We start from the raw sequence: 20480 nt of genomic DNA on the forward strand, positions 1-20480 counted from the left end.
AAAACAATACTAAACGTTAAAATTGAAAGACAATTTTTTGAAAAAAAATGGATGACGAAACACAAGATGTAGAGGGAAGAATAGTAATAGGAGTTCTCAATAAAGTAGGGAGAAAAGATGATGAAACAACAAAACAATACTTATTGAGTTTTTCATGACAAACATAATATGGTAACAACAAACAGCTTCTTTGCACATAAATAAATACAGAAATATACCAGAGAAAAGCTTATTTCAATCAACAGAAATGTATTATGGCCGCAAAGAATCGCAAAAGGCGAAGAAAACAAAAGCGAAACAAAAAAAAGAAAATTAAAACCTACATATTATATGAAAAAGAAGTGGCACTCAAATATAAAGAAAAACATAGAAGAAGTATGGCTGAACCATCCAAAATACAATCTTAGCAGATGGAAAAGAAACCTGTGGAGTAATAGGGATAAACAATAATAAAAAACAAACTAGATGGTGGAACCCAGAACACCCATGAAATTCAGAGAAAAGATGGGTTCAGGCACCCATAAGTGGTTTTAGAGAGTATTAAAAACGCTCGGGAAAGAGAAAAGTGGAAATAATTATATTTGAAGAAGAAAACGTGATTGAAATATGGGGAGAACATTTTCAAAGAGCCAATAAACAATAAAACAGCATGCTATGAAGCAGAAGAGAGAACAAGTTAGTGCTACGGCAACAAATAAAAGAAATAGTAGTAGTACACGTAATAAAACTGCTAAAAAAACTGTAAGTAATGATGAAATGAAATGAACTGCAAATTTTACCACTTCTTTTGAGGGTGGCTCCCAAACGAAACACGTTAGCCTTGGTTTATTTGGAAAAAGTACTTGTTTTGATCCCCTCTACCACCCAAATTTCTTTTTACATGGTTATATGAAACACCCTGTATGTAACAAATGTCGAATCTATATTAATAAAAGTGAATGTTTATCAGATTGCGATGAAACTTTGGGAAAGGGTTGGACGTATGTCTCATGCAAATGAATACTACTCAATGAGACCTTTAATTTAAGGGATGACAAAGTGAGTTGAGCTAGGGGGAGCTTAAGGGGTGACCCCCTCCATGACAAAAATATGGTGGTGTGTGGGTTTTTGCGCAACTTTCCAAATAATAAAGTCCTAAATATAATTTAAATATGGAATGGGCTAATCCATTCGCTAATTTTATTAACAAGTTCACATAAACATAGGCCCGGAAACGCTTCGTTAACGATATACAGGGTGTTACATCCCTACCGTACAATTTATAATTTAAATCAGCAAACACAAGATATTATCCAAATAAAGCCATCTGGACGATTTTAAAAATTATACTTTTATTAGCTAACTACGGAAAATTGAGATAACGGTCACAGATACGAAAAAATTACCAAAGAGTTTCTAAACAAACCAGAAAATCAAATTCTTGTTTCACAATCTACCAGTGGCACAGGAAAAAGAGTTAAGAGGGAGATTATGGACAATGAGCCCTGAAAAAACAACGCCCTGTAGATTCTCACTATAATAATTGGCATGATGTAAGCCCTTCAGCATAACTTATATTCCAAATTTTATTTATTTATTTCAGCTAAATATCGCAAAGCTGCAAGAGATAAAGAAAAAACCTAAAAATCTTGACATTTTAACACCCTATAGATTGGTAACGAATCGCTTACGGACCTATGTTTATATGAACTTTTAGTAATAATAAGTCAAAGAATTAGCCCCTTCCGTATTAACATCATATTTAGAAACACTGTACAGGGTGTCCCATTAATAATGGTAATAGGCTATATCAATGGAACCGTTAATTGCACAGCTTCGGGAACCAAATTTTGTTAACAAAAGGGCTCAAGAAAAATCGCTGGAAATTATTTTCAAGTTTCTAGCTTAGCCGCTAGAGGGCGTACGATTCATGGTAAAGTTAAAGTCACTAGATATAGAAAGTACCGCAATCATCCGCCATTTTTGAGCAAATTTGCTGCCAACTTAAAAAAATTGACAAATAAAATCTGAATAGCTGTAATTTTTTATAACCTAACTTCGTAGTACTGTCATGTTTTATAAAAATATATACAGATATCTCCAAACAGGTGGAACAATCCCTAACATTAAAGTTACTAGAATCTGGTAACTTCCGCCATTTTTGGGCAAAATCATGCGTTCTCTCAACACACGAGCCCAATGGATTGCGGTACTTTCTATATTTAGTGACTTTAGGTTAAGTAGAAATATGACTTTTTTTCTCCCAACAAACATGCATAAAAAATACATGCATAGCAATCTTGTATCAATTTTGCATCATTTTGCTGCAGCACAAATTGCTCTAGCTCTTAAAATATGAGGGGTGGGGGAAGGGGAACATCTCTTTAAGGAATTGAATGTAACTTTGGTTTAGGTTAACAGATTTTCACATAATAGGTCTGGTTGGAAAGAGCTCTCTTTGTTGAATCATATTTTACAAGAATAGAATCTTTTTAGTAAATGTGATGAGTGGTAGAGGGCGCGATGTGACATTAACATAAACTTTGCAGTTTTTTTTTAAATAAATGAAAAAGTGAGAAATATCAGTGAAAACTGCATTTTGAAATCTGATTATTGCGTAAATTAGGAACATTCACAATTTTTAATGCAATATTGAAGCTAATCAAGTTGGCTTTGAAACAAAAGAAACACAATACCACTTAAAAACTGTCAAAGTTCAAATCACAGTCTGTAGCATCGTTCAAACTCTTACTATCAATAAACTTTATGTGCAGAATTTCCCGGAATTTTAAGCAATCATCCCTTTTAATGCATAGCAAAACAAACAACAAATTTACACATGTTTAACCAATTTGAAACGTGAACTATTGACTCAGGGTTTATCGCCAACCCTGAATGAAACTTACCTGAACTATCGAAATAGGATGATCCATTAACCAATCAGGAAGCCCAGCATGTTCGCTATGTAACATTGACCTTGCCATGGACAGAAGAACAACAACAGCTTCGGAACATAAATTTATTCTAGGTGCTACACTGCTAACCGGTTGGTTATTTAAGGACGACCCCCAAAGGTAAGCCCACACCGAGTCCAAATCAAATTTAGTACAATTTACCGGTAGCAATTTCACGGGCTGTCCCATCATTAATGCGGTCAATAAGAAATACACTTCCGCAATTTCCAAATGTGTCGGCAACAGCCAACCGAGAACTTGAAATCCGGGAATGTGTAACAGTTCGGATTTCGCATCAATCCCATGCAAGTTATTGGCATGATAGCCCAGTACCACCGCCATCTTGTTATGAGTTACAATTTCGGTGTGATGTAGCCATCCGCCGTTACTGGTACCTTCGCGAAATCTGCAACGTACCTTTATTGTGTATTTACTTGACACTGATATCAAATCAAACCTATTCATTAAAGCGGATATCGAACATAAGACGACGAGCACTCGCAAAGCCCAAATCACAGTAGTGGAATGTAAGTGTGGTTGTATAAATAGTAATACCCAATCGTAGCCCAATGTACGAACGACCTCATCGCAAACCATAACGCTAACAGTATTTCTTGAAGTAAACAACATCGAATGGAGAAGACTGAGGCAACGGTTTCTTAAAATGATATGTTCGCCTTCGCCTTCCTTCTCTCCGTCTCCTTCGAGCAAAGTGATGGTTTTCTCACTTGGAATGGAAGATACGGGTAAAGTAGCTGCAATAAATTGTCCGAACCAAAGCAAATCCGACTGCCTCGGTTGTCCCCCGAGTAAGACGGATAACAATGAGTACAACACCTGACGCGTCGCGTGGTGTTTTAGATCCGATGTTATGTGCAACAGTTTTGTGACCAACTGCAAATCTCGCATGATCCAAATATTATTTCTTTTTTCACTCGATTCTGACGTCAATTCAAAGAGGTGCTCAAGGTGTGAGCGCAGCAATTCTCCTGGCGCTTCATGCCAAACTTCTAAATCGCACAGCAAATCCTACAAGAAGCTTTTTTTACTAGTGTCTGCAGACTCACGCTCGGATAGTACTTGAAATGCGGTCAAGTTCGGTATAGCAGAAGTCTCACGACCACTATCCACAGTTCCCACCAAACTAAAGCACAAATGCAAGATGTGCGAGTTGAGCAGAAGGCGTTTTCGTCGTAAAAGCATTGCTAAAGTCTGATAGCCGCGTTTGCGATCCATTTCGGCTTGTGCCACCTTATTGCCTCGTACAACGCACACCAAAGCCTTCACACCTGCGTACAAACTCTCAACATCTTGAGCCATAGCAATTAGTCCCAACAGCACCGAACATCCGCCGACAGTATCGACCTAAAACAATCGGGTGTACCCCACTTAAATTTTACATGTAAAACTTACAACATTAGCAACGGGACGAGCACAAAACACTCTGACGCCCAAATAACCAATAATAACGCCTCCCAATGTTCTGGACGGACCGCTAAGGTGGCCAGCGGAGTTGTGCAAAATTTTAATAGGGGTCGCGTTTTCGTGGCTCGACATTCCCAACTGTTTCGCGATTGACTTATTATCCGTGCGACTGTACACTTTGCGAATCCGGCTTAAAGTCAACTGAGAAACAGCCTTGGCGTTAAGGCCAAATATGACTTTCTCTTCCAGAACTAGCGGTTGCATCAGCTCGGGACCTTGCAAGGGCGGTGCTTGGAGTGACCCCATGTAGTGGGCGCCCAACTGGTAGATTTGTGTAACGGTAACAGGTTGCAAAACCTAAAGCATAATTAAAGGAAGGATCAAAAAATAGGAGGTACTCACCTCTTCGATTAAGTGACAGGGTCCCTGCTTCCAACACAGCCTTGAGTATCGTCGCCAAGCTGGCGGTGTACCTATGTAAGCGTAAACAGATGACGCAATTGTTAAATTCGCCGATCCGCCGCCAGGATTTTGAGAGATATAATGTAACTTTTGTGAGTGCATGTGTTGACCGTCGAGATATAAAGAAAACGAAGAATTTTTCAATACTGCTCTGTTTAAAACGACAACCAAGTGATGCCATTGTCCTTCTTGAAGGATATCCGGACACCAAACTCGGGCACCGTATTCACCTGAACCTTCGGGTTCCCATTCACCTACATCTACATAATAGTGTCCATTTTTTAGTGGTAAAACATTTAAGTTATACTACAAACAAGACAGGTCACTTTACAACTTCACAAATACATTATTTATTTACCCCGTAACAGATATTTATATACGCAAAGTAAAAAAAAGTAACAACTACGATACAACAAATCAACAATAAGAAACATTAAAACCAGTGCTGTAACAAACGTGAAGGTAACATTGCCAATTCTATACATCCTGAAAATACCAAAACCAGTGGCGTACCAACGTGAAGATAACATTTTCGAACCTGTTGTACATTGTGAAAGATCGCAACATATCCCCCAAAAGTGAGGCGTTAGTATGAGGATCTATTGCATTGGCCCGTTTGTCAGTTAGTCTGTGCGTTTTGGCAGTTGGTCAGGGTTATTTTGGTAGTGCTGCATTGGAGGTCTCATATTTTCAGCAGTTGGCCTGAGGTACAAGACTGGATGCAAATAATAATTTTCTACTTTCTAATTGTTTTTGTTTAAATAGGCAACCAAATGGATTGATTCTGATGAGATAAACAGACCTGTTTCTGATGCACAAACCTGTTTTCGATGAACAGACCTGTTTCTGATGAACGGACCTGTGTTTGATAGATATGTAGATCTGTTTATCTAACTGATCAGTTTCTGTTAAACTGACCTATTTCCGTTAAATTTGTTTTCAGGTTAGAGATCTCGCAGAGAGGTCAATATCCTATTAGCAACAACAGGGCGAATGAGCTTGAACTTGACGCATGCGCAGATTTCAAAGTCGCATTTCTTGCTTTCAATATTGGACTATGCTCTTTCCTTCTCTAAGCTGTCAATGGTGCAGCCCCTGTTGCCAATTTGTCTACCGGAACTCGTCTGGTTTAGTTAATAAACTGGTTTCACTGCTATTGGAAGGAAATTTTTTTAAACAACCTCCCCGCTCCAGAATGATTTTTTAAAAATTCAATATCTTCTCAGTCTTATAAAGGACAGTAGTTTCCCTTCCCCTAGGTTTTTAACGAAAATGCACTCTAAATTTATCGCATTCCCTGAATAATCGCCATCAATAACATATTGTCAGGGGCCACCACATTCCCTTTGTCGTTACCCGCTTCCGACATCCCGTTCACCCCCAATTCGCATTTGGTGGATTTCGCTAAAAACCCTTCACAAAATAGTACTCAATTTTTGGGGCACTTCTTATAGCTCGAGCATCTATTGACGACACGAGAAAGAGAGACCGCTATTCAAGCTTTAAGAAACTTTACACTGTATGACAAAATCGGCGGAAGGTAACTTTTGGGCACCCAAAGCAGACTATCCCTCGAGAAGGCGGCACCAATTTGAAAACAATCGAACCAAAACTGTAGAAGGAAAAAACTGAAAAATCATAACATGCTCGGGGATGGCGCCCAGACGTCGCTGACCCCACATCATGCAGCCCCGTCCCTAAAGTTGTAGGTAGATACATGTACACTCCTCGTCTTTCTACAAACATTCCCGTATTCGCTGTCAGCCAGCCAGCCAAAGTGAGATTAAAAGCTACCTTTTTACAAATAAAATGCAAAAATGCGCTAAAAATCTGATACAACTGAATACCAAACGATCATCGAGATCTGTTTTTGGGCTGTAACTTTTTGACCAAATAGTCTACGTAGCTGAAAAACACTAACGAGCTTTTTTATATCCGTAAGGACATGGATACCTTTTTTTTCACATTTGAATAAGAGAAAGTTCCGATGAAACTTGTAGCAAAACAATTTTCAATTACGAATATACCTATTACAATAACCCATAATTTACTAATGGGTAATTAAGGACCCGTACAGGCCTGTTTACTTGTAATGATTTTTGAGTAAATATTCTTTTGGTGTATGTGTACATTTTTTTAATGTTTGTATTAATCGTTTTAAATGATTTTAAAAACAAATAACTATTGTACAACATTAAACAGTACCATGGAATAAGTAATTATTACTCCACGGTATTATACGCATGTTGTTCCTCTGTTCCTTCAAAACTCAGAATTTGTTTCAAACGTCGAACGCCAGATGGCCAGATTCGAAAACGCTTAGCCGCGGACTCAAATATCTGTATAGGTACGATTTCTATTTACTACAGAATAATACTTCCCCTTAATTACTTATTCAATGGTGTTCTTATCGCAACATCACTGCTTTGTGTGCGAATTCCAGTTACCTAATTTTTGTTTATCCATTTTATTGCGTAGGTATTTAAAAAAAAAACAACTACAAAAAAATTCCAGTCTTGCATCCCAGTTGCTGACATATGACCTCGCACTCCGGGCCAACTGTCGAAATATTTCCCCATAGTTCCGAAATTTTCCCATGGTTAAGTGTCGTAATACCTACTTAGACCAGTGAGCTATAAAAATTCCGTTCATGTCTAATCCTTGGAGGAAAGCACATTGGAGGAGGAGGAGGAGGAGTCCAACGTGTACTATACAGGGTAGGTAGCGTGTGCGTTCAACTTGCAGTTGAAATAGAAATTTGGTTCAGTCATAATCGACCATTGCGAATTGAAACAACATAATTTCAAGATGGCGCCGCTTCCGTAAATACTAAAGTCACTAGATATAGAAAGTACCGCAATCATCCGCCATTTTTGGACAAATTTGCTGCTAACTTAAAAAAATTGACAAATAAAATCTGAATAGCTGTAATTTTTTTATAACCTAACTTCATAGTACTGTCATGTTTTATAAAAACATATCCAGATATCTCCAAACAGGTGGAACAATCCCTAACATTAAAGTTACTAGATTCTAGTAACTTCTGCCATATTTGGGGAAAAATCATGCGTTCTCTCTCTAACCCACGAGCCCAATGGATTGCGGTACTTTCTATATTTAGTGACTTTAGTAAATACTGGAAGTAGGCGCCATCTTGGTTTTAAAAAGTGAGTGCTCTGTTTTTATAATCGAATCCATAAAGTCTAACGAATTTTTTAAGTGATCGATGAAAGTTTTAAAAAGTTTCCAGGACTGCTGCAATTTTTCAAAATTAGCTGTCAAAAACCTGCGTTTATCAAATTGCAACTATTTCCGATGTCAAAAATGAATGTAAATTTGAATTTTAAGTGAGTATTTAGCCTGGGAAGCTGGTTGGTGTACATTTCTTTGACAGAAACACAAGTTTCCATATAGAAGCGCCTAGTTTTGCCCATTCCAGCAATTATAGTACATTTTGCTAGGCCATAATCAATTAAAGATAATAATGCAGATAACAAGACCTGATGTTTAATAAAATTAATAAAATGTGATTGCAAGTAGGTACATAAAAATGTATCACGCTTTTGTCCCATCTTGTTTGTAGCATAAAAAAAAGATTAAATACTTACGATGTGGAATGTGAGTTTCTTGAGTTGACACTATAATAGCCTTATCCCGGGCGGATAAAACAATTGACAAACACACTAGATGATCTTCGCGTGTAGTGTTCAAATTTCGGACTAACGTAAGTAGTCTTACACAGTGGGGGTCGCTTCTGGGATCCGAAAATTTATCGACACAAATCCACGTGGAATAACTCAGACCGGTTTGAGGTGGAAACATTCGATCGCCTTCAACGTAATTAAATAAATAAAAGCAGATTTCAAGAATTTTATTCACCTGCTCCAATTCCGCCTAAAACTGTGCTATCTAGGCCGGCAACGACACTAGGGCCCGTCGGCGATTGCGGAGCGACACTCGGTAAATACAGGCAGCCGAATCCTTCGGCCGACATGTCAAATTCGACAAAAGGCGGCAGAGTGTAGGAGGATTGCGAGCGAAAATCTTTCGGTGTCGTCATGGAGACCAGAGTTTTAATTCGAGTCAGCGGTACGGGACCGCCCCCTTGATCACTGCTCCCCAATGACAGACAGGATAGAGGGTTTCCCAATCGCAGAAAGTTACGTAAATCCATCGATTCCAACGCCTGCGCCGCTAATCGCTCCAACATGTACTGAAGTGGAGAATGTAAAGGATGGTTTTCATTTTGTAATGGTACTGAACCTATTGACAAAAGGTGGCCAACAAACCCACTTTCGCACATCACTTGCTGATTTCTTTCGCTGCGAACTAGTGACTTTATTATTTCGGCGACGTACTGTTGTAAGCCTAACGCAATCTCTCTACTTTTGTCCTAGAGGGGCATATTTAAACAAATTTACTAAAATTCTTCCAAGTTACCTGAATACACGGTAAAAGTTTTAACATTGCCATCACAATTCCTGGATGAACGATGATTAAATCCGGTGTAGGAGGGTTCAAATTTAATGTATTTACCGCTGATCTTTTACCACTATTGCAGTTACCATTACTCGTCTACAATCATGAGGAACATAAATTGAATAGTATGCGAAATCTCGTATTAGTGTACCTCCTGGTTGGTAGGCTTGTTGCTCGTTGACAATTTTATATTCAAAGCACCCGTTGACAGATTGGCTTTATCAAACAAATCGAGTGTTATATCATAGAGAAGCCTATAAATTATCACTACATAGCATACAGTAGGCGACAGCTCATCTGGAAATCTGAAAGGGTGCCGATAAATAAAGCCAATTACAAAGTGTCACGCTTACACAATATTGGAGACTCCATTCGCGAAAACTGTGTAAAAAAAATCCTGCAACTTCACACTGGCCAATTCCAAACTGCACTCGGAAATGTATTCAACTTTCTCATTCGAAAAACAACCCAGTAACCGTAAGGTGTCACATAAACTGGTCATGCAAATTTCGTGATAAAAAAATTTCGCATTCGCCGGTTCAAAACGCATTGCCGTATTTATCGTGTGAAATACTATGTACAAAAGATTGAGTATATCTGCGTTAATTTCGCGGCTGACAAGTTTTCCTTCCAATGATAGTAAAACGCTTGTAACGTAGACAAATCCGTTAACCTGCCAGTTTGTGTGATTAGATTAGGTCCAAAAATGTACCTGTCTTACCTTTCTAAATACAGTACGGGTCCGATGAGAATCTCTCAGGCATAATAGTAAGGCTTTTAAAATGTCAATTTTTAATTGTAATGAGGAATTTGGTGCAGAATGAAGTGTTGCTAATAGCTGGGCCATGTCATCATCACCGCCTGTTGTCAGGACTAGTTCACGGATTATACCTGAAATAAAATTAAAATGTACTCCAAGTAACATATAAATAATGTGTAAGTATATTTTTCAGCATTTTACGTAGAAATCTTTGACCAAATGTTGGTATTTTTGAAATGCAACACCCTGTATATCTTAACATCAATTGTTATTCATTTCCTGGTCACTTGATGTATCACAACTTATTTTTGTTTTAATTTTCGCCATGAAAAACTTGTTTTACTGCTTTTAAATAGTATAGACCATGGATTCATGGAGGATTTGTTTGGTGTATTGTATCCATTAGAACAGGAGCGGACTGGGTACTTACGGGCCAGGTGGAATTGCATACGTTACGGGCCATTAAAGTATTAGTGTAGTAATGAAGGTGGCGGGGGGGGGCTCTGCGGTGCACCACAAAAACATTTTTTTGCTTCATTTTAGTACTCCTTTTTCGGAAATGAATTACAATACATTTTTTTTTAAATTGCAGCTGAGAATTAAAAGTAACAAAATATACAATCCAAACGAGGCGCGTCGCCTATCATTGTATTTCAGCGCTTTCATACTACGACAAAAAATGGTAAATTCATTGTAAAACACTTCAATTAAAACAGAATTTTTTAACAACCTAACATCAACTCCAATTAGAGAAACGTGTTAATAATTTATTAATAGTGCAAGAAACTAAATACAGCACATACTTATAAATTTCCAACGGGCCATTATGACGTACAGGCCAGGTGGCAATCGCCACCCGCCTCCGCGGGCCAGTCCGCCCCTGTTTCTAGTCCATAACTTTTGATTGAGACGTCCGATCGAAAAAGTACGAATTGTTTTGGATTCTACGCACCAAAATTAATAAGAAAAAGTGTTTTCCCGAGAAATTTTGGTGCAGTCAATTTTTGGTAAAAAAGGAAGGTTATACACTGCCTTTTTTTGAGCCCCGAAAAAAAAATTGTCTCAGACCGACCCGGAAAAAAATTTTCTTATAGAATGTGGCCTGTAGAATCCATAATTTCAAACAGTTCCAAGATTGGGCTTCTAGTTCAAAAGTTACAGCCCTTTGAATTTTCTTTCGAAATTGGTTTCTAGTCAGGGGCGGGCCAGGTGGAATTGCATAGGTTACGGGCCATTAAAGTGTTAGTGTAGTATTGAAGGTGGCGGGGGGTAGCTCTGCGGTGCACCACAAAAACATTTTTTGCTTCATTTTAAGGTACTCCTTTTTCGGAAATCAATTACAATACAGTTTTTTTTAAAATTGCAGCTGATAATTAAAAGTAACAAAATATACAAACGAGGCGCGTCGCCTATCATTGTATTTCAGCACTTTCATGCGACGCCAAAAAATGATAAATTCATTGTAAAACACTTCAATTAAAACAGAATTTTTTAACAACCTAACATCAACCCCAATTAGAGAAAAGTGTTAATAATTTATTAATAGTGCAGAAACAGCACATACTTATAAATTTCAAACGGGCCATTATGACGTACAGGCCAGGTGGCAATCGCCACCCGCCCCCCCGGGCCAGTCCGCCCCTGCATTAGAAGTTTCATGTGGGACATCCTATACAACGTTGTCATTTATTTGTTTAGAACCTGAGGGAAACTTTGTCAAATGAACACAGAATTTTAGGATTTTATTTAATGGTTACTGTAATGGTTAGTTTTTTCTTAGTATTGTAAATTGTGCATTTGTATCAGTAATATAAGAGTTGTTATTGTACTTAACGAGCGTCTGAAATTCAAGGAACGGATAAACGTCAATAACGAGGCGGAAAAGAGAGTGAAGGGAAGATTGCTTAAATAAGTGGAGAACTTGACGTTGCAGGGGTTAGGGCGATTTTCGAATGAGTGCGTAATAAACCTTTTTATTTGTTTCGGAAGATTGCTCTATGTGCCCCGGTAGCCAGCACCGTTTGGTGTTGAAAGTTAATTCAATTAAGAATATGGTAATTGTGAGCTAGCTAGGTAGGAGTCCATGCGAGTTTCTTTTTAATCATTTTTGTTGTTTCCGTGGTAAGGGTCATACCATTTATTTTGCACGCCCAACGTGGAGCATGCCATTTTTTTTTAAAGCACCGGAAATGTAGGTGCACACAGTAATTATTTTTGGCGCCAAACGTAGAGCAGTCCTGGGAATCGCGAATTTACTAATTTAAATTCAAGGGAAGTTTTTGTCATAGGGGTAAACTTAATTTTGGTACCCAGACATGATATTTTCAAGGAAAAGAAATTTGCGCTGTGGAGGTTAGTGGCGACAAAAATTTGTAGGATGGTTAGCCGTAGGACTTTGTCAAGAAAAAATGATTAGGGTGTCATTTTGCTATTTCGATTTAATTAGGTCTTATAGGGTTAGTTACGGGGTAGATACTGGTAGAGTTTAGAGATGGGCTTAGTTAGACTACACAGCATGGAAATTTTGCTCCGCCTGTGGCTTTTATTAAAGAACAGAATGAAGATTTAAAGATTGCAATGAATAAGAAAATAGAGAAATCGGATGAAAAATTTAATGCAAAGAACTAAAGAATGAAATAAAATTGATGAACAAAGAACAAGAAAATGGCATAAAAGATAGAAGATCAAACGCAGATAATCACTGAAGAAATACAAAGCCATTATCCAAGTGTAGCCAGATTAAGTGACTTTGAAGAAGCGTTAAGAAGTTATGAAGGAAGACAAGATTGAAGAAGTTTATAGGCAAGACAAATAAGTTCGCATTTATAAAAATGAACAGAATCAAGTTCAGGTACAGAAGAAAGAAGATAAAGAGGTGTTTGTAGGGAAAGGGGTTTTATTATTATTGCAGGAATTTTAAAAGGACTGAAGTTAAAATTGTATTGTGTGATTAGTAATCGAAGATGATAATAGGGATTGAAATTATTTAATGGTGGCGCGTTTTGCGATAGGATTTATTGTAGGGGTGGAATTTACAGGAGAATTTGTTAGAAATTAGGTACATGAGAGGGAAAAATAATTTAATGGTGGATATTTTATCAAGAGAAGGAATAGGGGGGGAAGGAGTTAGGAAAAGATTGTGAGATTTTAGGTAACCAGATGGGGGGAGAATTTTTTTCGGAATTTTTATTGTGAAAAGAATTTAGATTTAGATTTGGATTTAGCGATTGAGAATATAGGGCATTTGTGTAATTTAGAAAAGGATGAGAATTTTAGGAATCGGGACAAGATAAACTTCATTAAGATTAGCGAACCGTTACCCATTTTAAGAGTATAACGTGGATTATTTGAGTAATTTAATTAAAGATGAAAAGAGTAAACAAATATTAGTAAACTAGTAATTATATGCGAATTTAATGTTTGAGATTTTTCCAAAGGAACCCTGAGTGAAATTAGATAAGGGGTGAGAAAAATTAAAACAAGAATGGGAAAGTTTAGGAAAAGGAATAGGGATGATAGCATTTTTTGATTGCGGTATTTTATTTTATTCCGAGTGTATAAAGTCAACGCCAGGATTTTTCTTTGAGCCGGGACCCACCTGTATCCTGAGTTTGGTTTGGTTTGAAAATTATGGCAATTATGAGCTAGCTAGGTAGAAGTCCGTGCTGTAGTATTTATTTTTTTGTGTCCATGGTAAGGGTCATATCATTTATTTTGCACGATCAATGTGGGGCATAGAGTTCATTTTTGTTTAATGCACCAGAAATGTAGGTGCACACAGCAATATAATCATAAAAAATATATAGGTTGTGATTCATCAACGTAATCAGAGAAAAGAATGCAAAAAATGACATTAAAATAATATTATACAGGGTGTTGCATTTAAAAAAGAACCACCTTTGGGTTAAATATCAGAAACAGTGATCCAAATGCCACTGGATTATAGGCAGTTTTTACCTTATATCTATCTTACATAGGTAGTAAGATGGTAACATCTCAAAAAGTCAAACTTTTTGTTTTCACCCTGTATCTCAGAAACAAGGTACCTAAGTAGATTGATTCTGTTTGTGGTAATAAGTTCCACAAAAAAGTGGCACAGGGTTGCGAAAACCGCAAGTCTTGTATGTTTAAAAACAGCTGCAATAAACTGCAGTCTCAACCAAAATAGGACACACTGTACAATACACTAGTCTTTACCTCTTTTATTTGGTATACATCTATATTTTGTTGCCTCTAAGTCGAATTCAATCAAAAAAGACCTCTGTAACTCGAACTATATCTTAGTCGAGTTACATGTGACTCAAAGAAAAATCGTAGTCCCTTGAATTTCGAGTTAGCGAGATTACACACAAATTAAAAAGAGCAGACCTGCCTTCCTCATGAATTATACAAAGAAAACTATAGATGTTGATATTATGAGGTGTTAATAAAGAAAAATAATATTTCAAACATTGAAACGAAGTTTGTAGGATCCCGAATACAATCGTAGATAATGATTAAACAAAAGACGTTTCCACATTTAAGATTTTTGAAATTTGAACCCTAAAAGTATTATAACATTTTCTGGCTTAAATACCATGAAATTTGAAGATCTGTAATTATAATTTGAAGTTAAAGGACCAAAAAAACATCAATTCAAAAAAACTTTGGTATTAACGAAACTCAAATGTTTTAAAATTAGAATAAGTAAAATTCAATATTAAAAAAAATATCACGATCATATCATATCTTATTTCTTCAATCTTTCAATTTTGCTACTTCAATGCCCTAGAATCCGCAAAGAAACTAAAAAATTCATATCAACATATATTAGAACATTTGAATTTGGAAACGCAATATGTCTAATGATTTATGTCCACAAAATTCATCTTATTAAAGCAGCGGTTCTCAACCTGTGGTAAATGTACATATTATTTGCGGTGGTACACCCAACAAAACAGATCTAAAATCAGTACCATATAAAATAAAACAAACAAAAAAAAGAAGACTCAACAAAACAAATAAATACATCAAAAATACTAAAATACAGGAGCATTGGCAACACTGGTAATCTTGTAGAATGACCGCCGCTGGTTGAAAACCCAAATGTAGCACAATATTATGATCTTAGGATTTAAGAACCATTTGAAATACAGACAATTCTCTAATCCTAAGACCACAATCGCGCCACATTTGAATTTTCAAATAATTGTTTGAAATTATTTTGCATTCAACAACCAAAAATGCTAAATATTCAAAAACCTAGATTTCAAAAAATATCCTCTCACAACGATTGAAGTCCTAAATTTTGACAATCTTAAAATCGGAGCCTAAATTTTGGATTTCTGAAACTTGATTTCTGTAATACCGTCAGCACCATGTAAATTTTTGACAAACCTCAATTGTATGCGGTGCTGATACATGGAGAAGGATGATGTGGACACAGTAACACAACCAAGATAAAGTTTGAATGATCCTATTTTCAACGGGTTGCCAGGACAAATTTCCCTGGCCTTTGCAAGTGCGTATATACAATTCAAGATATGGATCATCTGTATTGTTCCGTTGGAAGTTTCACTTTTTTTTAAGACAACTATTTTTTACTGGAATCCTGCTTTGTAGAAAAATGTTTTTAATTGTACTGTTTCAGTGGGATCACTGACACAATTTTTGGGGAACGATTTCGCCCAGACAAAATGAGTCACGGCTGGCCAATGAGATCAAGAATGACACCCTTGGATCTATCTGGCTTAAAAAAAATGATGTATAATTAATCTTTTGTCAGTACTCCCTCGTGTTGTGTCCCTTTACCATTCATGACATAGATCAACTTACCATTGTCAACACTATTAAACCTTTTCAAAAGGGGGAAGCGAGACATCAAAGCCACCGACTCTGTAAGGCCCTCTCTAAGTGCTAAATAATATAACTTTTTCCATTCTCACTGCTATTTTACACCAGTGATGATACAAATAAAAAACCACATACCACTACAGTACAACAATGAATTTACCTAAAGCAGTTTGCCGACAATCTTGAAAAGTGACCAATCCATGAACGCACTTGGCGCCACCGCATTCCCTAAGAACATTCGCATTAGCTGCGCTCGCCGCCAATAGCAAGGTCAGAGCTTCCATAACCAACGTGCCCAATTTTTCTTGTCCATTGGAAATAACAACTTGTTTACCGACATCTTCTTCGCTGTACTTGGTTTCTAACATTTTCGCGTATCTATCCAAGCAGGTGACGAACACTTCCAGCATGCCGACCTCTCGATAAACGTCCTTAAAGATCGGATTGTGTTTCAAAATATTCAGCAACGTTTGCATGCACATGATGCTGCAGTCGACGTGATTTAAACTATGCGTCTTAAGAAATATTGACATCGAGATCAGTTCTTTGCAAGGTACAAAATTTAATTGGAATACTAAAAATTCAATTAATTGGAAAAGTTTCTGTTGGATATCCGACGATTTGTAGTGAATTTTTTCCGTGAATTGACTTAAGGTATTCTGATTTTCTAGTATAAAGTAATTGGCATTGTCGGCATGATAAATGCTTGATATGGCATCTAATATGGTACAACATACTAACGGTGAGTTTGACTTAACGAATGTACTTTGAAGAACCTGTAAAAGTAAAATTGAGCGGTTATTTAAAAAAAAAATTAGCTCCTCACGTGAAACGCTTGAATATTTCTAACACTAGTGCCTCTCCCTGATGGTTGCGGTAACGTGAAACCTTGCATTTGGAACAATGAACCGGTCGACGCTTGCGAAGGCTTCAACTCTATATAGCCGCACATACACAATGACGTAACCATTAACACTAAATTTCTAACCGATTCCTGAGCTTCGTTAGATCTTTCACTTTCTAATCTAAATGAGATCAATTAATTGAGGTTAATGTGAAAACAAAATACTTACTTTAATAAAAATTCTGATAAAAATAAATAACCTTGGGCTTGTCGAAAGTCATCGAGTAAAGTAGAAGAAACCTCGCTAGAATCTTTTAAAAAACAAAATACGGTAACAAACATTTCTACGAGTTCTAGAGGAGCTAGTTCAGGTACACGTTGCATATTTTCTATGCATAACGCTACACATCCTTTTGCTGTAAGAGATAGGAAGTGTTATATTGATACTCATGCGAGTTATCTTACGGCTCCGTTAACTTAGCCCCACCATTTTAGTTTTGGGTAAAAGAAAAATTGCATTAGAATGGGTATAGTCGGTACCAGCTAGCAGCACTTTGAATTTTACCAGAGCCATCATAGATTTTGTGTAAAAGTCATTTACTTCAGGGGGTTACGATATTGACGCTAACCCTCTTCTTCAAAACAAGCGCCTTCATTTTTAAAGCGAATAAGGTTACAGACGGTTCATACCACCCCCATTTTGCAATTTGCAGTACATTCTAGATCTAGATTGTCTGTCTTAGCGGTAGAAGGCATAGGGAAGTTTACACCTTCACTGTGATTGGTTAAAACATAAGTCACTATTACACTGAAACATCAAATTAGCGGCGAATTGTGTAAGTTGGTAGTTTCTGTTGCCAACTATACTACCGAAGTGTCACTAGGGGTTAATGTCAAAGATTTATTTCTGTTCGCAGTGCTGGAGATTTCTACTTCACAATAATTTGGTGCTGTTTTATTATTTTTCCTGTGTGTGTTTATCTTCAAACACAGCGCCATCTACTACCTTATTATAATGAATGCAGTATAGAAATTTAGCATTGAAAATCAGTCAGTTTTGTATTTAAAAAACTCAATCCGTCACACTTGCTCTGACAAAGTTACCACTTACTAATCTGGCGCCAAAAAAAACGAAGTGTAAGACTACTTTGTGCACACCCAAACGAACCATCTGAAATGGTATGATTAACATAACACCTCCCCAAAAGTATGACTTATGCACAATATCCGCGATGGCGCTAGTTGACCAAAGCTGTAGAGATCCTTTACCAGGGTCCGTTAACTTGGCCCCCCCACTGAGAGATTTGATAGTCGTATTGTGTTAAAATGAATGCGCTAGTTATGTGCCACCGATAATAACTCTTGCGCCATTATCGTTTTTTTAGAAATTCGAAAAAACATTGGGGGGGGGGGGCAAGTGAACGTAGCCCCCCCCCCCAGTACGTATTTTGTCCCTTGTAACTAGGTCACCTGATACATTTGGTTATGCGCTCAATTGCGCCACTTGAATTAAAGCTAGCGCCATTACGGTTAAGCCGTGACAAATTTTCAAAAAGTGGGGGGGCCAACTTAACGTTTTTAAAAGTTACTTTTTTTTAACATCTTTTCATACGAAATTGTACTCTCAGGTATGCGCTGAAATGCGCCGTAAAAAGATATCTTTGCGCCATTCTTGTTTTTTGGTTATCCTTAAATATATTTGGGAGGGACCAAGTGAACGGAACCCCCTATAACGCATTTTGCTACCGGTATTTGTGCCTCTTGATACACCTGGTTATGCTCTCAATTGCGCCACTTGAATTAAAGCTAACGCCCTTACGGTTAGCCATAAAAAATTTTTAAAAAGTGGGGGGGGGCTAACTTAACGTTTTCACAAGTTACGTTTTTTAACATGGTTTTCTACTACATCGTACCTTTCATCATGCGCTAAAATGAGCCGTTAACAGAAATCTTTGCACATTATAGTTTTTGAGAACCTTTTTTAGTACCTATAGAAACTATAACGCTATTAATTTTAAGAAGGTAGCGGTAGAAAGCATAGGGACAGTTTAACCTTCACTGTGATTGGTTAAAACACGAGTCACTATTACCCTGAAAAATAAAACGAGTGACGAATTCTGTCTGTTAGAAGTTTCAACTAGAACTAAACTGTCGAACTGTCATTAGCTGTCAATTTCAAAGATCCAAGCGTGATATCGTTTGATTTATAATTATATTTTCCAAATTTTGTGCCGTTTTATATTTTTCCTGTGTGTGTCGATCTTCAAACACAGCGCCATCTACTACCTTCTTATAATGAATACAGTATATATATTTGGTATGCGGTGAAGTTATGTTCTAATTGTGCAATTTTAACTCGGTTTGCAATAATCGCCAACAAGGTATTAACTTACTTGGTTTGGAGTTGATGCATTATGCCGCAATGTAGTTAATGTATTAACGATCCTAGAGATAGTTTATAATTTTGTACTGCTGTATGTCTGCCCGTCTGCCTGTGCACGATAACTTTGTTTAGAAAACGTCCCGCCGCTTTGAAAATTGGTACACATGTTCTTAAGGATATAAGAAAGGTCGCTATTGTTTTTTAGTTACGTAGACTAACGGGCCAAACAGTTACACCCCAAAAACTGCTCGAACCTTCAAAGAATGGTATCTTTTATAATAAATTCGTGTTACAAAGAACATATAAATGCCCGGTTTTCTGTGTCAGTAAATATTCATTAAACCTCAAACAATGTTGAAGATGAAAAAATAATATTGCGCGTGCGCAATCTAATTTTTGTATTTGTTAAGTTATTTAAATGAAATTGTATGTACGCACCTCGAGTAAAAGTAAAAGTAGTGCTAATGGGAATGCGGAGAAGTCAAAGATACTATTAAGACGATGGATGTTAGTGTTATATGATTTGATCGTCTGTTAATAGTAGTAATAGTAATAGTAATAGTAAGAAAATGGTCACTCAATTAAAAAAAACTGAGTTTTTAGTCTTTGAAGTTTCATAACTTTGGATCTCCATAGGTGCGGTTGTCCGCAACTTAACTTACAAGTTACACTAAATGAAAACCCTATTCATTCTCTACGCACTGATAAAAATGGGTTGCTATGACTACAACCGTTTTCAAGTAATCATATCAAAGTAGGTACCATCTGCATTCGCCATTTCTTTTCTTAAAGTCAAAATATCTTAAAAACCATAAATGGTAGATATCAAAAGAACTGAAATTTCACGTAGAATCCAAAAATGTAATAAAAAATAAGGGTTGCCTTCGGAGTAACTTCTAAGTACAAATTTTTAAAAACCTACCTATTTTACTTTCCCAGAAACGTTTAACTAAAGCTCCCAAAAAAAACACCCTGTATAGTGTTTCTGAAACACTACAGGGTGACCCTAAAAGGTCTGTACAACGCGCTACCAGGGGTTCTTGGTATCACAATAGGACGATTTAACCCAACTTACCTCTATCCAAAAGTGCTTCGGTAAGGCGTTATCTACCGCCAAAGATGAAAAAAAAAATCGTTATTTTTATTTTATCGGAAAATGGTTTTGCCGATTAAAATGAAATTCGGGATGTGAATGTCTTTGTGATATCATCATTTTGATTGTAGTTGCTATGTAGGTGGTAAAATACTGACCATCCACATCTGAAGAGGTCTAAAACTTTTTAACTACTATTTTGACGGTTGTGAATTTTTAGACACTGATAGACAGTTTACTTGCAAGCATTTTTTGTCTCTTGATGAATA

The 20480-nt window shown here is 36.9% G+C and overlaps 1 protein-coding gene across 2 annotated transcripts in view; it reads right to left on the reverse strand.

Annotated features, from left to right (window-relative positions):
• Positions 1-20480, reverse strand: part of LOC116178583 (WD repeat and FYVE domain-containing protein 3) — a 51133-nt gene that overhangs the window by 21842 nt on the left and 8811 nt on the right. Inside the window, exons 5-18 of one of the 2 annotated variants that reach the window (XM_031498127.1) lie at positions 16965-17151; positions 16718-16916; positions 16052-16667; positions 10021-10190; positions 9653-9972; positions 9451-9604; positions 9261-9395; positions 8700-9213; positions 8429-8650; positions 4761-5074; positions 4347-4715; positions 4014-4298; positions 3391-3962; positions 2886-3339 (exon numbers count right to left, since the gene is read on the reverse strand). In XM_031498127.1, the coding sequence (XP_031353987.1) occupies positions 2886-3339; positions 3391-3962; positions 4014-4298; positions 4347-4715; positions 4761-5074; positions 8429-8650; positions 8700-9213; positions 9261-9395; positions 9451-9604; positions 9653-9972; positions 10021-10190; positions 16052-16667; positions 16718-16916; positions 16965-17151 (4511 nt within the window). Of the gene's footprint in view, positions 1-2885; positions 3340-3390; positions 3963-4013; positions 4299-4346; positions 4716-4760; positions 5081-8428; positions 8651-8699; positions 9214-9260; positions 9396-9450; positions 9605-9652; positions 9973-10020; positions 10191-16051; positions 16668-16717; positions 16917-16964; positions 17152-20480 lie in introns of both variants that reach the window. The other variant, XM_031498126.1, reaches the window with a different exon arrangement.

The sequence above is a fragment of the Photinus pyralis genome, unplaced genomic scaffold (genome assembly GCF_008802855.1).
Source record: "Photinus pyralis isolate 1611_PpyrPB1 unplaced genomic scaffold, Ppyr1.3 Ppyr1.4_LG8, whole genome shotgun sequence".
Taxonomy (NCBI): domain Eukaryota; kingdom Metazoa; phylum Arthropoda; class Insecta; order Coleoptera; family Lampyridae; genus Photinus; species Photinus pyralis.